Source organism: Motacilla alba, chromosome 6, assembly GCF_015832195.1.
Source record: "Motacilla alba alba isolate MOTALB_02 chromosome 6, Motacilla_alba_V1.0_pri, whole genome shotgun sequence".
In the NCBI taxonomy this organism is placed as follows: Eukaryota; Metazoa; Chordata; class Aves; order Passeriformes; family Motacillidae; genus Motacilla; species Motacilla alba.
Window position 1 is genome coordinate 10,995,256 of NC_052021.1, and position 21,447 is coordinate 11,016,702.

At 37.7% G+C, this 21,447-nt stretch overlaps 1 protein-coding gene across 2 annotated transcripts in view; it reads right to left on the bottom strand.

Moving 5' to 3' along the window:
* Positions 1–258: 258 nt before the first annotated feature.
* Positions 259–21,447, bottom strand: part of SH2D4B (SH2 domain containing 4B) — an 81,202-nt gene continuing 60,013 nt past the window's right edge. For both annotated transcript variants that reach the window (XM_038140523.1, XM_038140522.1), the window contains 2 exons: positions 8,880–9,100; positions 259–6,195 (listed from right to left, as the gene is read on the bottom strand). In XM_038140523.1, the coding sequence (XP_037996451.1) occupies positions 6,103–6,195; positions 8,880–9,100 (314 nt within the window). In that variant the 3' untranslated portion in view covers positions 259–6,102. The remainder of the gene's footprint in view (positions 6,196–8,879; positions 9,101–21,447) is intronic.

Consider the following 21,447-nt stretch of genomic DNA (forward strand, 5'->3'; position numbering starts at 1 on the left):
CCCTGATAAAAAAATTTCATATTTCAACTAAGGATTGCCACATGAACTCCAGCAAATGTTGTGGGAGCTCAGCATTGGAATTCAGTGAATATTTTTTGTCCCACAGAATTGTTTGCTTGCCTACATCTGTCTCTACTGCTTTCTTATTTAAAAAATCAGATAGATTCCAATATATCATATAGACTACTGAAATTCAAAATAAATGAAGTAGCATTATGTGAGTACAGCACATAATAGGGAACAAAATATTGTCTAGAAGGTAGACCAGAACTTATGCATTGCTGTTAGAATTTTATTTTTTTCTTGGATTCCTTGAGAGAAAATGTCAACAGTAAAAATTATAATGAAACATATAATTTAACACTTCTTCATGAAATTGGATTTGAATGACTTCCTAAAAACATATTTCACATTAGCATCTGGCTATCATGAGCAAAAAGACTTTGAGAATCAAGAAGAGACATAAGTGCAACAGGCTGGCTATCTTACTAATTGCAGTGCAGTGTTCACTCTACAGCTCTCAGAAATGACTTGCTGTAGTCCATTATTAAGATTAAATTCCTGGATGGGAAGATATTTTCTTGTTTACAATGCTGACATTTCCTACAGGAGGGCAGAATAACGAGGGATACCTTTATTCTTCACTGAGTTTTTAAGTGCTGTGGAAATTACACTGGCAAACTCATCATATTTTACATGGTAAGCAGTGCGTAGTCTCTGCATTTGTAAATCCTGAGATGCATTATACATTTTATAATTTTCTGCCCCAAATAACCTACTAGAATACTTAGTAACTTTTGTCTAAGACAACTATGTCTGATTTTCCTTTCAGGCAGTCCATGCTCTACCAGCTTGTGGAACAGAAGGTGCATTACACTTGGCCACATCTTCACATGCATTGACAATAATGACAACAATCACACCATTAAAAGAATTAAGTCCTACCAAACAAGAATTTGCAATCACTCCCAGTCTACACACCCATAAACAAAACATGTCTTTACTGTGTTCTTGATCCACACTCCTTCTGTATCACTCCTGGGGCACTGCAATGTTACTTACTGAACAACTTCTGGGCTTTTTTCTTACCCACTAGGAATTTCTTCCTGTTGCTGTTGTGTAAGGGAAAAGTAGTGATCACACGACTTCGAGTGGTAAGCAGGAAAACCAGCGCATCTCAGGAAGTACTTAATCCAAGCTTTGCCTGCTGTTATACAGAAATTTGTATGGAATAAAACAGTCCTGCCTCCTCTCTTTTCTCTCCATGGTTTGTGAGCTTGGGACCTTCTCCCACCCACAGTTCTCATTAAAATTGAGAATGGGGGAGAAATGGCAGCTAAACTTTAAAGGAGACATTAACAAGTGTTTTCTTTGTGCATATATCACAAGGACACAAATAGGACCAAATTAAATTTTCAGCCTCTTTTAAAGTTATTTCTCTTCCATAAGAAAAGTCACTTATTGTTGTATAATAAAGATACCATAAAATGTTACCTTCATTTAAAACTACTGGAAGAAATTCCAAGAGAGAAGAACCCAAACCCATTGAAGGCTCCAGCCTAGTAGAAAATTTGCATTAGCTACGGGCCATCATGTAAATATACAAGCTACAGGATTAATCACTAGCAGTAAACAAATATTTGAAGAGATGCTTTCACACAGCACTTGCATGGCAAGAAATTAGCTATAAAAATCAATTATGCATCATTATCATCTGACAGTATGTATCCAGGAGATTCATCTCAGGAAGCACAAAGCAAACATCTGGTCAAGTGCAAACACCTCATTCTGCAATTGATAGCCTGGCCAGGGACACACTTCACAGAGGTCACTTACCCCATCCTCTTGGGAAGGGAAAAATGGATCTTAAAGCAAAGCCACAATAAGACAGAAAAGAAAGCCAGTCCCTGAAAATCACTGAAAAATAAGCTCTGACCTGTAAATTATGGAAACAAATTTATTAATAGAAGGAGAAAAGCTTCTCCCATTGTAAACTACCACAGTCTACTGGGTTTGTGTTGTGGTAAGTGGAAGAATTTAGACTGCAGTGAAATGTGGTGTAACTCCATTAATGCTCAATATTCAGGTTTCTGGTGTTTCAAGGGAAGTCTGAACAAAAGTGGATTCCTAGTTCATACAAAACTGAAGTATTTTACTGTAGTCAGTGTATTAATACTGCCTTACCTCAGCCAAGAAATAGGTTTAATTTGATTCAAGGCAACTGAAATCTAGTGGAAATTCTCCCTCTGAATCTGGTTTTTTTAAAATAGTTCCTACTCAGCCTGAAAATGAATTTGTTATAAATACAATTTTTAGGTATCTTTTTCTTGAGGAAGGTGTTATTTTATGCAGCTTAGAATTTGTTCAGAATAATAGGGATTTAGTACTTAAAAGAATAATCCAAGATATCTATTGTAAAATGGATATGCAAAAGCTCATACAACATCATCATTCCATTAATTACAAGAGTTAGACTGGCATCTATGTTCTTTGTGTATCCTTGGAAATCTCTTCATGATTGCTGTCAATTTCTTTGCTTGGTTTCTGTTCTTTTTTAGAGAAGAGGGCAGTATTAAATTGGAGATGTCTGTATAATAACAGATTAAAACAAAATTCAAAAGAACAGATGGATCTGTGGATCTATGAAGAAGCAAGAATAAATCCTCAAGAGATGCATTTGTCAAAGATACCTGCAAACAAGCTTGGGACCTTCTCTGCCATATTTTGTTGGTGTGAAACAGATATGAGAAAAGTTAATTCCTTTTAAAGTCTAAAAGTTTACCTTACTGCTGTGGCATTTTTCTTTATGAAACACAGTTACCACAGCAGACCTCTCAGTGAACTCCTGGTGGTCTCATCAGCAAGAAATATTGACGGGGAATTATCAGGAAATATTGACAGGGAATCTTATAAGGAAATTCCATAACATGCCACTCTTACGAGTCACCAATAGCTACCACTAGAAAAACAGGTCGAGAAGCAAGACTGGGAGGTCCCAGGGGGATGAGCTAAAGCTTCCCCTGGCAGCCAAGGAAATGGCAGCACCACAACCAATTTTTCAGCCAGTGATGAACAGCTGCAGCCAGCACTTAATGGAGAGGCAGAGGAAAGCATTCAAGGCTGCAGCACAGACCAGCCCAGCTCTTAAGAGATTCAAGGGTGTCAAATCTACCTCCAAGGTAGATTTAGCTCAAAGCTGAAATCTTCCAGACTTGCAGAGAGAAAAAGAGGTAGCAGTTCTTGGTCTTCCTCCCAGAGCAGCAAAAATACAAAATGCTTTCAAACAAACAGGGTAAGCACATTTTGCTCTTTCTTATTTTCCTAATTTTCCATATTTACTCCTTCACTGCTTTATCTTCTATTCTTCCTACTAAGTGGGCTACCTTTTCATAGTTGCCTTATTGTCTTGTTGATCCCTTAGGCAACAAGAAGCACCTGTTAACTTAGAAAACATCTCCATGCCTGTACTTCACTGAAGTATATTGGCAACAGCTGCCCATCTCTACCAAGGAAAGCTTCTGTTCTTAGTTTCTGCTAGCTATGATATCCTTTTGTTTCCTTCAAAACTTATCTCCAGCCAAGTGCACAGTATTTCATTGCAGCTGCTTCTGGTTATATATTGTTTAGATTTCTTTCTTGGTAACTCTATGAATTGGCTGAATACTTTTCATTATTTCTGTGAGACTTAAGGGAGAAAAAACAAGCAATTCCTTTACTTGTGAATTCTGCCATTTATTAGGAAAGTAAAAGTCTCAGGAGAAATTGCAGTATTCCAAGTAATATCATTTGCTGGGGAACTTAAAAGGGCTTTATTTTAAAGCTAGGTAAAACTTGAAGTGAGAAATTGATGACAGACAAAAAAATTAGAAAATTGGAATTAGGAAATGTGCTCTGAAGTGAAAATAATGTTAATTACATCGCAAGAGGCCACATAAGCTAAAAAGCTATTATTTCCAGGCCTTCTTAATGCTAAACAAAACACAAGCAGTTGCTGAGAACCGGGTCACTAGAAATAAATAGCTGTACTATTATCAGCTTCTGAATGTGAATTGCATGTGGAACAAGTTCTTCAATATTCTGTCTATAAACATTCACACCATTGTGTTAAGTAATCTTCCAAAAACTTTGGAATTTGCATGTCTTCTAGTATGCCTAGTGCCTTTTCCAGAGAAAAGGTAGCATTTCATAGGGGTTTGTTGTTGTTGTTCTTGGGTTTTGTGGGGTTTTCTTCAGTGCATAAAGGCAAAAGACCAGTCTGTAAAGACGCCTAGGTGTCTAATCCTGTAAAGTCACTACTGCATTCTGACCCCAGAGGTATATCTGTGGATACTTATATTTTTTACAATTTTAAAGGTCCCTTTCCATTCTCCTTTAAGTAAAGGTCGAATTGTTCCATGAAAAAACTGTGCAGCTGTGAATAACCTGAGGCTGAGGTGGCTCTTGAGATGCCTCTGAAGTAGGGAGAAAGTGAGAGCTGGTTTTCTCAGAGAAAGCAGATCTTGTTTGCTTATTTGCTGTGTCCTGACTTGCTTTGTCCCAAGGTGCTAACAGTAACTATTTAAAACCTCCTGAGCCAGTGTGCCAAGTGATTAGTACAGAAACTTCCCAGCTGTCTCTGTGGGAAGTTCAATAGAATTTTCTTTTCATGGGCCACAAACATTAATGGATTAAATCACACAAAACCCAATGTTAACAGAAGAAAAGGTTCCTGACCAAGAATGAAGCTTGTGTACAAAAATCTGTACTTTAATATGAGCTAGCCATAAAATTAATTATAAAAATACTGTTATTACTGTAGTAATAATATCATTAATTAATAATATTATAATTAATATTACACAAATATTTACTGTTGTAGCACCTAAAATGTTTAGTGTGCTTTATTGGCTTGGACAACACAAGATCTAGATCAGAAAGAGTACAGAAGGTAACAACGAGTCAAGAGTCAAATGACTGTTTGAGGAGAAAGGGTTCAGGAGACAGGAGGTTCAGAGGAGGTCTTCAGCTGGATTTTGAACAGAACCCCACAGGGCTCAGAGACTGTCCAAAGCAGTAGCTTATAGAAATATGCTCAGTGTGCCATTCTTATGTGTGCTGTAATGAGATTTTATTATTTTTCTAGTCCAAGCACTAAGCAACTACCCCACAGATCTAGGCTTCTGGTCTATTTTCATGGGGTTAATATTTATAGTAAATGGATCAAGAACACATTGTGTGTGTCTTGTTTTTACACATAAAATAGCATGATGATACTGAAATTAGCTGCACCTTTTCTATCCATAAATATACCAACTCACCCTCTCTCATAACTCAGAAAAGGAAAATACCCAGTCCTATAGCAAAGTAAAGCTAACAATATCCACTGTGTCTCTTGCACATTTAGAAGTGGAAAGAGTGACAAGGCCAGTGAGAGAATTGCAGCAAATCAAACAGTTTCCTTTAGAATAAACTGACCACTTACTGCATAGGATTATGCAGTTCCTTCCAAGGCTGTTGGGCTTCATGAAAATGTAAATAAAATGTGTTAGACCTTTGTCTCTGCTGTGGGGAACTTTATAGGCCTGAATTCAAAAGCATAATGGCAACTTCCAAGCTACACCTAATTACATAGGCAACCACAAACTTCACTGGGAAGTTTGAAGGCTGCATCTCTTGTCATCAAAGTGCACCACTGGGTAATGAAATTGTCAACAGAAACTGTCACACCTTGCTTTGCAACACAGAATCTGTTCACCAACACTGATACTTTATACAGTACACTGTGAATGGCTCCTGCCCATGCTTCTTGCAGTATAAAATATGAGAAAATTAGGACAGGAACTTAGCACTCCGTGCAATTGGCTACAACCCCTTGAAAATTCTTTTGAAGTAGTCCTCTTTTGCAGTTTGCTGGTAATTTCTCACCTTTCAAGTGCTAACGGTATGAATAATGATGATGATAATTCAGATGCAAACCAGAAATATTTTAGGCCTCCTAATGAGGATATTTTTTGGCCATAAGACCAGTGGCTTTGAAAGTGGGTTAACTACTTCCATTGTTTACTTTTGTAACTATCTATTACTACAGCTATCCAGAATGCATTCCTGTTGGTCCTGGATCAGTTATTCAAATAAAGGGCTGTAGTCCGGTGGGTTCTTCTGCTGTCCACATGGCTCCAGGAGTAGCTCCCCACCTGAGGACGTGATGATTTCTTCCTGGAATGATAAAACCAATTAAAATATCAAAGATCTAAACCGCACCTACCTTGTAAGAATAGCATTGAAAGCCATCACTCCTCTGTAACAGGCAAGCAACTGTGAATAAACCCTTGATAAAATAATTACAGACCAGCAAAAGGATCTTATAGGTTAATCATTTTCTTCATGCTTTGTTTATCTTATTTATACTGGTAGCAACTTGTGCTACTGTCAAGCAGTGAAATCAGCACACACAAGAGACTCTGATTTGTGCTACTTGTAAGTTGCTGCACTACATATACATAGGAAGTCAACTACAGATGCTTATGGAGGGTGTTCTCACGGGCTAATTGAACAGACAGATGCCAGCCTTGCCATGCTGCTACCGCCAGGCAGACTGAGCAGGAGCTCAATGTTGGGCGCTCACACACAACAGTAACAGCTTTCTGACTGATGACAGCAAGGTGAAAGACATTGCCCTTGCTAGGTAAAGGCAGTCTGGACTCACAGCACCTATGCACAGAAGATGCATGCTCACACCGTATTCTGCAAGGTTTGTTCTTCCAGCTAATGGTTACCACCCCCTTGTGTCTGCCAGCTGAGTTGCTTGAGTGACCTCTCAGTTTTTTAATCAAAATGAAACAAAATTAAGTCAATCATTATAAGCAAGTAAAAAATTGGTTATGCCAGCCCTCCTCAGGCCATTAAAAAAATTCCATGCAAACTTTGGGGTGGGGAAGTATATTCTTGCTAAAAATAGTCATGAGGAAATCAGCACCTTTTCCAAAAAATACAGCAATAGCTGCAAGGGAAAATGTGCCTACAGCACAACCAGTCACATACAAATTGCTTGGAGTTACCAGGAGCTTTGGGACAATTGACAGTGTACTTCACCAGAGAGGGCAGGCAGAAAAGCCTCTAAGAAAACCATGTGACAGAATAAAATGCCTCCTGAGGTGATTGCCAAAGGTTTTAATACAGCCATAAGCTAGACAGCGAAAATAGAACTGTGTGCTGGCATTAAAGCTGAACTGGTTTCTCTCATAGGCTTACTGCTGGGGCAGCTATTAACTCTTATCATGGGACACCTAAGCAAGTTTTTTCCTTTTTTTAAATGGCAGGAACTAAAAGCCATTCTGCTTCTGACAAGTGCTTGACTGCTGTCTGTAAATAGATGTGTTCCTAATACAGTGATTGTCTAACGTGAGCTGTGATGAAAATATAGGAACATAGCTGGAGCACAGATGGCTGGAATTGATTCGCCACCACTAGGAGCAGAGGGGAAACTACATTAGCCAGAGGTTGGTTCCGCATCAAACACCTGATAATCTGCATTTGAGGTGTTGCATGTCTGCTTTTCTTTCCCTGACAAAGCCCTGGTTAGACTCTTTCCAGGTGCACTGGGGCTGGCTTGCTGGGATGGAACTTCACAGCTGCCTGTGTTCCATTGTGACATTGTGTTTTGAATTTGTGGCTAAAACAATATTGATAACACACTACAGTTTTGTCTACTGCTGATCACTGCTTGCACAGCACAAAGGCTTTCTCTTTTTCTCACTCAGGCCCTGCTGGCAGAGTAGGCTGGGAATAAGGGAGAAGTAGGAGGGGACACAGCCTGGATGGTTAACCCAAATTGGCCAAAAGGACATTCTCTGCAAGAAGGGTGTCAGGGATTTGAGCTTCCAAGGTGGCCACTGAGAAAGGTTTTATTTAAATTAGGGGAGGACATATATTTTAGTCAAATGTGACACCTACCATCTCCCCATGTAGAAATATAATTTGTGGACGTTTAATGTCATAGTAATCTCTGAGGGGGCACTAAAGCAACACTAAACAGATACAGCAAAACAAGTGAGATAAAAGCAAGATTTAAAAGACAGGGAATTTAGAAGAAGAATACCCTGAAACTGAATACTTAAAAAATTAAAAGCTGTGAAGAAAAGGAGGAGCAAAAAAAATTATAGAATTACTTTGAGATGAGAGTGAGAAAGAGATAAAATAGGATGGGGAGCTAGAAAAGAAAGGATGAAGAGGAACTATAAGGATGGCTAAGAAAAAAATAGAATTAAAACTGATGAAGATAGGGAAAGATGCAAGATGAAAACAATTTATGCTTTCAGAAACAGTGTTACTATTTAGTTACAGTCTGGCAGTAATAAACAGAACCTAGAGGTAAGGTAATTCAAACCCATCTAAAGTCGAATAGTAAATTCCTCTTGCAAGATTGTTTTGGATAATAAGGAGTGACCCTTAATACATCCCTAAAAGAAAGCCCCTCCATGTTCCCTTCTTTAGTGCAGGGTCACACTCTCTTGCTTTAGCACATTACAGCCCTCACATCAAAGGTAGAAAAATGCTGAAATTTTATTGAAAGACCTTTCTATGGTATTTCCAATCCAATTTTCCACAGCAGAAAGGCTCAGAAAGTGTTACATCTGTCAGCCCTTATTAGGCCATTTGTAGCCAAGGAGAGTACACACTGTATAAGGGGACACAAGTACATACTGGAGCGTTTGGAAGAAGGGGAAAAACCTTCTGATTCACTGCAACAGTAGTATGGATGTTACAGCTGGGCTTAGTGTACAACATTCTTTCCCACTATGGCCATTCCTATTTTCCAGTGTGGTTTCAAACTACATGGCTCCTCATTAAATTATTAATCCATTCCACTCAGCTATTGATCTCCACCTAGCAAGTGTTACCTTGTGAAAATCAATCAGGTCTGTGAGCGTTGGGTGTCGGTTTGGATCTACCCCCAGGAAGCTGTAGAAATCCCCTGAAGCATCAACCAGGAAGTGCTTGAAGCCGTTTTGCTGGCGGTAGGACAACGCGTAGCCCCAGATTTTCTCACTGACTCGCACCAGGAACGCACCTTCAGATTTATTCATCAACAACTCCTCTGCTTCCTGACGGCTGATAATGCCTGGCAAGAAAAAACCCCATGGTTATGCAGGTAACAGGTCTGCCAGAGGCAATCAAATGCAGCAAACACTGAACAGAAGCAAAATCACAATGGTGGAACTTCTGAAGACTGGAATGTTTCTAGGAAGAGTCTAGGAGGAGATGGAGGCAATGTTTCTGCTGTTTGCTTCTGAAGGATAGCTGTAAGGGTTTTGATGGAGTCTGGTGGGATATATTTTTTAATTTGATGATTAAGACTTGCTTTTTCCCACCCTTACTTCTTTTTCAAAGGACAAATAAATGCAACTGGCCTATCAAACCAGTGAATTCTGAACAAGCCATTGTTTAAACAGACTAGCACAGCTTGGCATTGCAGCTTGAATTTGCAATGCATTGCTGATATTTGCAATTGTATTGCAGTTCTGCAGACTCTGTTGTCTTATAACTGCTTTATATGTCCTACAGAAGGAATGTAAAGTAAGTGCCAGGAGAAAAAGCATTTCTCTTTCTCTGCTTTTGTACATCCACACATGTACACATGCAGAGATTCATATAGGTAAATTGGAGGGAAAGGTTTAATGGGAGTAGAGTTTCAAAAAGTTTCCCATTTTACTCTTTTGTGTTGGAAAAATCTTCATCTCTCTTGTTCTTGTTCTTTCTGATTCTGGGGCACAACACTGAAGTTGCTGGTATTTCTGCTTGCATAGAGTTATAACAGATAAAACCTATTCTGATCCCAACCTACAACAAAGGTGTGATCAGAATTACACCTGGCACTGAACCAGGTCTTACCATCCACCCAGAGAGCCTGGTTCCAGTCTGTCTGGTCAGCCTAGAGGACAGTCAGCTCATGTCTCAATTATCTGTGAAACACCAGATGCTCACTCTCATCAGGAGCAGATGTTGAATTAGGCCATTCTGAATGTGAACATGGCACATACGTCAGTAAATAATGGATGTACATGTTCCAAAGTTACTCTCTGTGGGGATAACTTTCTCCAAACAATGCATGTAATATTTAATGGAACTGCTTGTCATCGTAGAATCCTACACATGTCCTAGAGAGAGTTCCATGGAGTCCAAGTACTAAAAAGCTACATTGTTTTAGTGCAATAATAAACACAGTTCAGGGATTATCAGTTTGCACAGAGAAGGGTTTACCTGAAAGTTTGGAATGCTCTAATTAAAGTCCTTAAGGAAAATTAAGCATCTGGGAGACATAGGAAGGGACTGAGGAGGTCTGGGTACTAAAAGCAAGCACTGTGTGATATTAAGAAAAGCAGAAGAACATCTTCTTTCAATTTTTTGTCTACTTTGAGAATACAAGTTTCTTTAACAGTTTTACTTGGTGCAGTGACGAAGGGCTCAATCCCAATGGGGCTCAGAGGTCCCCTTGGGAATACCCTCAGTACTAAGAAGAAATCTACACATATATATAGTCTGCTGAATGACACCCATTTCTCTTTTATGAAGGATATTGCATCATCTTTGCACCAGACGTGAAAAACAGGCAGTGCAAACATAAGCATTTGTTTAGAAACAGCAAGTAACTGCTCAGCAACAGTGTCAATTGATGCACTTCTCAAAATTCAAAATACTTTTATTGGACGTATTCCAAGACGAAGCATTAAAAAGTTTTGAACTCTGTTCAAATAAAAAGACAGTACCAATATGAATCCATATGATACAGCGTATTATGGGAGGCTGCACCACCACATCGCAATATCAGGTACCCAAGAATTACACAAAAACTGATTCTGAAATCACAGTATCTGTTAACCCAGTCTTTTCTCAAACTGGCCAAGTTTAAATATGCATGAAATGTTTTATTAGTGATTATGATGGCTACTTCCTTGACAAATCTCTGCTGGAAATAAATGTAGATGAGCCACTCCCCCAATTCTGTTAACAGCTCATAAGAAACCATCTCTCTGCACCATCTCATCCCTCTCCTTGCCTCCCAGTTATTTTATTTTTCTCTGGTTCAATTCTTCAGAGGGTGGTTATTACAGCAATGAAAGTTTCCCTCTACCTTTTAAAAAACATTATCCTTTTCTCAAGACAATTGGAAAAAAAGTGGCACTGTTCACTCCTGAGATGACTGTAGAAAGATAGACAACATCTGTGAAACCCCTATATTTAAAGTTTTTTTAACTAAAATCAAGAAACTTGGTTTCCTAGGGCTCCAGTAAGAGGTATAGAATCACAAATGCTCTTATCTGTGCTAGTTAGGACATTAATGATATATATTATATTGAATAGAAACCACTGATGCTTTCAAAACTAATTTCCCTTCACTCTCATTCTTGCTAATCTCTTAAAAAGATAAAAAAAGGGAAAAGCCTATTCCAGTTTCTAATGCTTATAGATATTAACAGCTTGGATTCTTAGCAGAGAGAATAACATTTTCTAAGACAAAATTTCAAATCATAGATCATTCATCATCAAATGTCATATTCCTAACTAACAGCTTCATATTTAAAATACAGGACAATTTTTAGTTGATGATAGGCAAGTCTTAACATTTTTGTTGTAATTATGTTCTACTTATTGCCACCAATCTTTCAAAGAGGAAAAAGAACATCCTAACATTTAGGGTATATTAAGCTCATGTGAAAAGTGGTGAGTTCATTATTCGTTTAATAAGCCCACCTAAGAAATCCTAATCTTGCCTTCCAAGTTTACAGGAGCCTCAGCAGCAGAAAGTGCTATTCTGCAATACTCTGCAATGACACCTCAGCTTCCCACTCTACTTTCAGGGTTATCTTAGATACATTCTTGAGTGAAACTCAAGATGAAGTACATATATATTTGTTGCAAAAATGCCACACCAAGCATGAATCCAAGGCTGATAAATTTTGCCAATAAATGTAATAGAAGTCAAGAATTCTTTTTTCACCATTATACAGATGAAGTTATATCACATCCTTTGTTGTAACCTACCAAGGCTCTAAAGTACAAATGTAATAGTCATGTCTATATAAAAAGATAATTCAGCTTTTAATGGTCAATAAATTTTGAATACATACACACATATACACATTTACAAAAAATATTATATATAATACATGTATATTATAATATTTGTTTATATGCCAAGAGGCCAGCTAAGGTTAGAGGGACAGCAGGTACAAACACAGCCCAGAAGCTTTCATTTACCATTCAGCAATAGAAGATATTTGTTGAGCTGATATTTTCTCTTTTTGTATTTTTTTCCATTAGCTTGATCTCAAACACTCCAGTGCATGAGGTCTTACTCAGAAAAAGTGTTACAAATACTGACAGGAATAAATGAGAACGATGTAATGAAAGAATTCATGGCAAAAGTGCTTTCATGACCATTATGAAAAGCCTTCTATCTTGTGCAAAATTGATTTGATGAACAATTATGAATATTCACATGTAATAAATGTAGAAGAAAGAGACCATTCTGTTAAACAACTTAAGACATCTAACCAGGGTGATGGAGGTCACTAATCAGGATCCAAAACAGAGAGAAGCCAATACCAGCATCTCCTTTGTTTTCAATAGGATTAAATCAAAGCCAAAATGAATACAAATATACCTGGCAATCATTACATGAATGATTCACATGCTAAATGTCATAAAAACACATTACACTGAGAGCAAGTGTAAACAGTAAATAAATAAGTAAACACAAGGAATTATGAGGAATTAGCAGATAACATCTGAATAGGAGGATATATATTTGGGACTATATTTGTACAATTATACAGGCAGATCTAATCAGAAAAAATATTAATATATAAGAATATATATAATTTGAAAGATAGTAATAAAATGGCCATAAGAGGGAAGGAGCAGTTTGCCAAGCATCAGCCAAGCCCTTCCATTTTCTTGAACTGAAAAACTGAGCTAGGCAGACATACTACTCTAAATATAGCATTTAAAATAAAAAAGTTGCCAATGGCAAATTTTTTTCCAAAAATTTCCAAATCAACTTCTTCTCTTCAAGACTTAATTTGAAAGTCAAAAGCTGGATTACACTTCACAAAGAAAGAAAGAAAAAAGCTGAAGTAAATTTCAGGAAAAAACCAAAACACTATAACACTATAGAAGCTTGAAAATTACTTTGTTTAGGACAGATTTTTGGGTCTTGGGCATTTTGAATCAAAAGTTGTGGTTTGGTGAGAGGAAAATACATCATAGGTTTTTCTCCTTACTTCATTACGATTTTAAAAAATCATGCAGTTGAAGTAAAGATCAAACCTGCCTGGGGCCAAAAGCTGAATGAAGGCAATCAGTTTTGAAAGAAATAATCAGACAAGTAAACAGAAATTCAGAAGGGATTGATCCAAGTGCAGTCAGTGTGGTTTCAGAGGAGCTGACAGGCTGTGTCACATGGCAGTGTTAACATAAGCCACTGCCAGGAGGAGCAAGAACAGCTTCTGAGAATACTCTGTGAACCTCATGGAGCTTCCAGAGCCCACAGAAGATTAAGATGCTCATGAGGAGTCAATACAAGGTAAGATGAAAACTGAAGCTGGGGAACTAAAATTTAGAATAGATCTGACCTTTTTGAGCTCCCACAAAAAGATGGGATGGTAAAGGCTTGGAGCAAATACTCAAATGACACTAACAACCATCTCTGGTCTGGGAGAAGATGAAAAACCCAGCTCCTAAAGCCACTCAGAAAGACCAAAAGCACAAAAGCAGGGAAGGTGAAGTAATGGCTTCCCTGCAGTGGAAGAACTAGAGCAGCTATCGTTTATACTCTCAAGGAAAAGCACCACTCAAAGCAAGTTTCCTCAGGCTGACTTTTCCAATTCTCTCCCACAGGTGCAAGTCTAAATGTGGACTCTGAAACTGACTGAATATGGTTCTGGTTGTTCATTGGGAAGGTCACAATCAATCTACAGCAGGGTGATGTCTAGACTGAATACTTTATGTCATCCTTGAGACTGCCAATGTCACACAGAATTTAAAGAACACTGTTATCAGTACAGTGGTTTATGGACTGCGCTGCAACTGAAATAGTCAAAAAATAACAAAGTGTCTAAAGTACCACGTATAATAGTCATGTCTGTAGAAAAAGATAATTCAGTCTTTAATGATAAATTTATATAAATAGAAGTCAAACATTGTCATTTCTCTGGTGTTTCCAGCAGGAGGAGCATGCACAACTAAATACATGCACAAATATTTGCAGCAATCTGATCTTACAGTGTACTGCTATTGAAGAGGTTTCACCCTCTCCCTCCTTTTAGTCACAATGCTTTTTTGAATAATGCCACAAGAAGAGATCAATAGTATTGTGTGAGAAAAGCTAGATCTGAGAGGTAACAATGGCTATGCCTCTGCTATTTCAGAATAGAAGCAATAAAGGCCAGAAAGCAAAGCAAGGGAGTAAATCAAAGACATCTGGTAATAGAAACAAAGCTGTCGAAGCTATTCACCATCTGCTGTTAAGGCAGAACAAACTCACATGGGACTAGATCTTCAAAAGAGTTCTGTTTCCATTTAGACATTGAAATAAATGGCCAAGCTTAGTAAGAAAACCAACAAATAACAAAACAACAAAAATTCAATAAAAAATCCAAACAAAAAGCCAGCACAATGACCGGTGGGTTTGTAGAGGTTTGGGGGAAATTGTTTTTTTTTCTTGTTCTGTTTGTTTTCCAAACTCTGGCTTGAAGTGTCATGGCAAGAACCCAAGAACCAAGGGGTCCTGAATTCCTAGGTAATGCTTTTGTTATTTACAGCTAGTAAGAATGCAGCTATTTCATGCTGTGCTGCAGGTTGGTAATCTGAGTCCTAGTAATGAGTAATATTTATGGATACTGATAATAAAGAAAATATATGCAATAAGTCACCAAAACCTAAAATATGTGTAAATAAAATCTTCCTGTCTCCATAGAACTGCACTTGGAGAAAAAGCTGGGTTGTATTTAGAAATTAACAGCTAAAACACACATTTGAAATACACTCACAGATGAGTTCTGTCAGTACTCAGAGGACAGTAAGGGGCCAGCCTTCTCTGAGCTACATAGGCAAAGCAAAGTGGGACTCTCTAGGGAGCCTCTGGAGAAAGTTTTCTTTGCTCCACACTCATCACCTCTTCTGCACCATTTCAGAAGTCGAGCACGCAGTAACATACCTCAGATAGAGATAAATCTGTGCTGGGGAAAGGTGACCAGGAGCCCATCAGCCATTTCCCACCATTCCTCTCCTTTGTAACTGTCCTGGCACATTTCAGGCATATGCAGAATTGGGAAGCAACACCTCAGTGAGATTCAGCCATATCTCCTGAGTACCTGTGCTATGCACAGGCATGTATAGCAAACCAAGGCCCAGAGGAATAATGTATTTCTGATGGCAAGAGATCCCTTTAGGCAAGGATGAGGCATTTTGATGATCCATCACGTCCTAAATGAGCTCTCCTTGAAGACTTACTTGATGCATATCTTGAATCTCTATACACAGGAGAAATTCAAGGAAAAGTATCGCAGGTAAAAATAGATAGGACTGATTTTGTTTGCATGGAGTTTTTAAAGGTTGGTGGGGTTTTTTAGGGTTTTTTTTTTTTTTTGGTAGTGTTTTTTTTGATTGGTTGCTTTGGGGGTTTTTTCTAATGTGGATTTAGCTGTCTGTTTTGTCAGAATACAACAGTTCTTAGAATAAAGCAAACTCAGTCCTCAGAAGATTTCTTAATTCCCTAAGAATAAGATTCTCTAAAGCAATTAAAAACCTACTGAAATTCTGAAAGGAATGGATGACTTACTCCCCTGGGAATCTTAAAAACTTCTCATCTAAATGAATAATGCAGTAATAAAGGGTATTTTTCTTCAGGTTTACAGAAAATCAGATGTTTTACATCCATTGTTGCTAGCGCAGCTCACAGTTAATTCCCTATGCACTCTGCAGAAAACATACCTCTTAATTGTCTCCTTCAGACTTCATTCTAGATCCAATTATCAAATACTGCAAAAGCCCTTTATACCCACCATCAAAACATTTACACCTTATTCACTAGCAAGCAGTGCAGCACATAAAAGACAGGTGTTGGCATTACTTGCCTGAATATACCACTGTATAATAGAACTGTACATTTTTCTGTCTCCTCAAAGCCTCATGTTGGTTTCTTTTCTTCCTTCTTTTCAGAACAGCCTATAGAATGCATTAGCTGGGAGGAAAACAATTTAACCTCTCTCTTCTCTTTTTACATTACATATCACAAGAAAAAATATAGCACAAAATATTTTAACCTTTTATCTCATATATATATATATATATATATATAACTTTAGATATAGACTCTTCTGACCTGAAATCCCTGCATTAAATCTCTGCTACTACCCTTTAATTTTTGTGAGTTTTCTCTTCTTTTCTAAATAGCTTCTAAAAAGAAGCTTATGCTAAAAGATGGAACAGTTAACCATTAAATTTTCAGTGTCTTCTTAAACTAAAATCCCATGTGTAATTTACTATGAATGATCAGTAAATTGTCAGAAGTTATGGGTCAAGAATATTTCATTTTGTACTGTATTCACTGTTGGAACACTGTCATGTTTCAAAGTCAGAAGCCTCAATGTTCTAGTGAGCTCAATGGAAGATCACCAACAGGAAGGTTGGAGTTTTGGTTTCGCTTTTGGTGGTTGGGTTTTTAAATCAGTAAATACTTCCAGGCCTGTATAAACATTCTACACTCTGTTATACATATCTGACATTTCCTGCAAGTAGCATGGAAAATAAATATATGCATGAGGATGTCTTCAAAATTGAGAAAATATCAGTACAATAATCCAAGTAGGAAATTTTGTTACAAATATTATTCCTGTAGGATGCATTCACCTCCTTACAATACAGATGAGATTGATTTTTTATTTCTATTGTGTACAGAAAAGCTATAGCAAGCTATACAGACCATCAACAAACTTCTGTGATGGGTGCATGATGTGACACACGCAGTAGATATTAAGACCTTGCTGTATCTACTGAAACATTGAAATTTGCTTAATCAGTGAAGAACACAAATATCTCACTAAAACTTGACAGGGCTAGAAATTATACAGTAGAGTAATAAACACAGAGCAAAGAAACTGATTTATGCTCTGATCCTGGCTCAGCAAACTGAAACACCTCTGTCCTGGCACAATAGTCACTGATACTGTGTTTTGTGTACAAATTGAAGAGTGGGACAGTTTTTTTTAAAGATTAGTAGGCAGTATTCATCATCCTTTCTCCAGGCAGACAGGATGTTTGCATTTATTCAGTCTTGGTCTTGCAAGCAAGAAACAGGAAATTCTAGTTTGTGGTCATCTTTTGCAAACATGCCACTTGTTTGCATTACTCACCTTGTTTCTGCTCATCTAAATTCTCAAAGTTTACTGAATTTGAAAATGAGAGAGAAAAACTTTCTAGTATGCAAATTAGATCTAAATCAAGGAAAAATATGAGAAAACTGATATGTGCAAGAAGAGGGAAGAGGAAAAGCCCTCCTGGGACCTATTTATGTTTTCATAACTCTAGCCATCATTAGGCTCTTGTTTCTCCTAAATACTTCTGAGGGAAACACAGACACGAACAAACATGAAAGACTGAGCTTTTACCAAACCAATTACACAAAACAAAACAAAGCCCACAGTGAGATTCTTGTTTACTTAGGATTTCTGCAAAAAAGGCAAAGTAGAAAAATTAAAGTAGTCTTTTAGTAGAATGTTCCTGGCTTTGTACAGCTCATTCCAAGGCCACATTGCCAGGAGACTCTCCAGGGGGAGCACATGGACCAAAGGCAAGAACAGTGCATGGGACAGCACTGCTGCTAAGGAGCCTTGGCTGGGATGGCATTCCTGCAGAGATCTCAGAGCCCAGCACCGGCTGATGGGCAGTTGCAGTAGGGGGCATGGGGGCGCAGTTCTGAACACACAGAGACTGAGGAAAGTTTGTGAAGCTGGGGGTAACTCTTTCTGGCATCAAATGCTCCTTTAAAAAATAATTTAAAGAAATATATAAAAGCAGAAACTATTTGCAATTCAAAATCAGCAGTCACTGAACACTTCACCCACTGAAGGCACCACGATGAGAACTGAGTGCCAGTTCCCTGACTTGCTGTGCAAGCTGCCTTTGGAACTCGACCCACTGCTCACTCAGTGCGTAGAGATGTCACCATTCCCCACTGCCTGCAAGTGAAAGACAAGGGTGAAAAGCTGCAGGCGTTAAAACTACTGTCAGTCTCAGGGATTGTTTTGGAAAAAAACTTATTTACTCGCAGCATCTCCCTTCTCTCAAGCCTATAAGCACATTTAACCACCAGAATTTTCTTTTAGAAAGAGTGTCAGAAGAAATACTTGTACTTGCAAATCTATAGGTGTTTAATCTCAACAAGAAAGACAAGTCAAGCACAAAACTTCAACTGTGCAGTCTTTTAGAACAGCTACATATTTTACTATCTCTGAAATAAGCATTACTGACTGAAGTGTGGAATACTTTACAGGACCTGTAAATCCATAATCATTATTTTAAAAATTAAATGCTAATAGATACACATATAAATTTATTTATATTAGCACCAAGTTCTGCTTCTGCACTATGCATTTAATAGATGCTTTTTGTCTTCAAGTAATTTTGATACAAGAAAAATACTATATACTAACACCAAATATATATTTTTTCATTAAGAGTCTTTCGGTATTGATACATAAATTAGTTTTGATGCTTCTGAATTGTGACTACTTGGCTGCTTAGGCACATTGCAATGCAGACTGACTCCTTTGTTGAACCTGTTCTAAAAACACGGCTACCTTTACACATGTATAGAAGACACCGTAAATAATGAACATTCATTTAAAAAGGCTGCTGTGGGCTAAGAAAAAATGAACTCCTCCCAGCCAAAAGCAGGACATTACCCCACCATTTGCATGCTCTATCATGAGTATTCAACTTGTAGAGAAAAATGGGATTTAATTCAGCACCAGTGGATTTCATAATATCTACACTATGGTTGATATTATCCTGAATAAATTATATAATAAATCAGCATAAACTCTGGCAAAACAGCTTGGGCCTGATTAGACTTCGCCTTGCATACTGTGCAGCCATTTATTCTGAGGCAGATTTTGACCCATTATACCCATTTCTCCATCATGTAATTAAGTACAGAAAATAAAGAAGAATTAAAGAATCAGGCCCATGTCCACACAGACTGGACTGAGACAATCAGCTGCCAAAAAGCTTTCTAATAATAATAGCAATAAATTATTTAAAATTGTAACATGCTCTGATTTTCTATCAAAATTAACAAGACAGCAACATTAAGTCCTAGTGCACTTCCCTGTGCCACTATTGCCATAGTTGTAAATGGCTAGGAAAGAGAGTAACTGTATTTACTAAATGCAGAAAAGGAATTAATTGCTTAGGTAATAGGAAGCTACTGGCAAATTTCATCAAGCCAAGTGAAAAGCAGAAAAATGGACAAGAATATTCTGAAATCATCGCGGCCTCATGACACAAACTATAAAAAGGCAAACAAAAGCAAAGCAGATATGTCTATAACACTACATTTTATGGGTATCCCTGCCTTTATCAGATCATCTCCCCCAAGCCTTAAAAAACCCCACCAAAACAAAACAAAAACCCACCCATACAACCACACACAAAAAGTAAAAACAAAAAAGCAACAACCAAAAACTGGAGGGAAAAGCAGTGCATTCAGTCATGAGCCAAATTATAAAAAGCCTGCAATTCTTAGGGGTTAAAACTCAGAGAAAAACAACAGTGTCACTTTTTCAAGCTCATCTCTAGAAAAATAGGAAAATAATTTTAGAAAAAGGTAATTCTCAGTCATTCTTTCCTTCTTCACTTTGTTATAAAGCTTTTCAATATGTCCTGATAAAAGCAATAGAATGTTTCATTATAAAAAACAAAGAATGTTTAAGAATCTTTTCAATACATATTCCAGTTTTTCATGATTTTGTTGAATTAAGATAAATCCCAACACTTCAAATTTGGCCTTAGAAACTGAACTCACTGTCTTTATTAGAGGTTTCATATGTTGTACTTGGATGTAACAACACAACCAAATTATAGACTATAGCTTCAGGCCAACAGGAAACATATCCTAGTCCTATTTAGGAAAAATCTTAAAGTAAATGAGATGTATACTGAATAAAAACACATTTTAGAACACTGAAGAAAAGTTACCATGTTAGTGTTTATAAAGAGGAAGACAACTGCATTTGCTTTAGACTAGCAGATGGATTCAAATAATTTTCTGTATTATGCATGTCTGAATGAATTCTTCAATTACTTTCCACAAAGGCAATTAATCTGCAGTTCTACCTAAAACAAAGAAGCTTCAATGAAACAATGACTTCAACGAAAGAGCGAAGTAAAATGCTGACACAAGTAATGACTCTTAGATATTCAAAATCTGCTTGTGTGTAAACTGAAACCCAAAGCTCTCCCCAGACACCCATGCTTAGTAAGGTTTATTCACATGTCAAATTGCTGTGAACAAATGTCTTGAATAGTGTAACACAGAATACACGTGGGTAGGAAAGGTTTTCTAATTCTGATTACTAACAGAGAGCTGATACCTAGGCTGGTCATGTTTTTTGAGCATTATGAATGTTCAGCCTTCTTTGGGAGCCTTCCTGCTACATTGCTAGTTTAAATGCTTTATTTATGCTAATATTGATTTTGCTATTCAGTACACAGGGAATGCATTATGAATAAAACTTCATTAATTCAGTGGTCTCACTGTAAAAGCATTTGCCCAGTGAACAAACACTGAAATGTCTAGAAGATAATTGAGTTACATGGTAGTAAACAAAATACTGCACTACAGCCTCTGACAAGCTGCTAACTTGCTAGAGTTGCTAAAGTTTTCCACTGGCCTTTACATATTGATGCTGATTTGTATTGTATGCTTTTTATCTGACTACGTGGAAGTTAGGTTCGGATTCTTCTTGCATCCAACAGGATTCTTTAGACCTCTAGTTTGACTCCAAGCAGCAAGGGTTGGCTTTTAGATCCTGGGGCCCTTTCTCCATGTGTTGTATTTTCATGTGCCTCATGACACAGCTGAGGGCTGCTGCAAGCTCCCAGATGAAACTCTGAATTTCAGGAAGAACCTAGACTAGTGCCACAGATTTGGCCCACAGTTTATAGCCTCTCATGAATACCCTGAGTAGATACCAGCTGATAAAGGCAGTCACATGGTGCAACTGGCTCTGCAGTCACCACAGCAATGCATGAGTACAAGGCAAGGAAGCTTTCCAGGAGGCTTTACTGATACCCTTCTTGGCCATTAATTAGACAGAAGAAAAGCCTGGAATGCATTCTCAGTTTGCTTTTACCTAATAAGGAAGCCCTCAGCCTTAAACAAAAAATCGGCCCACAATCAAAAAT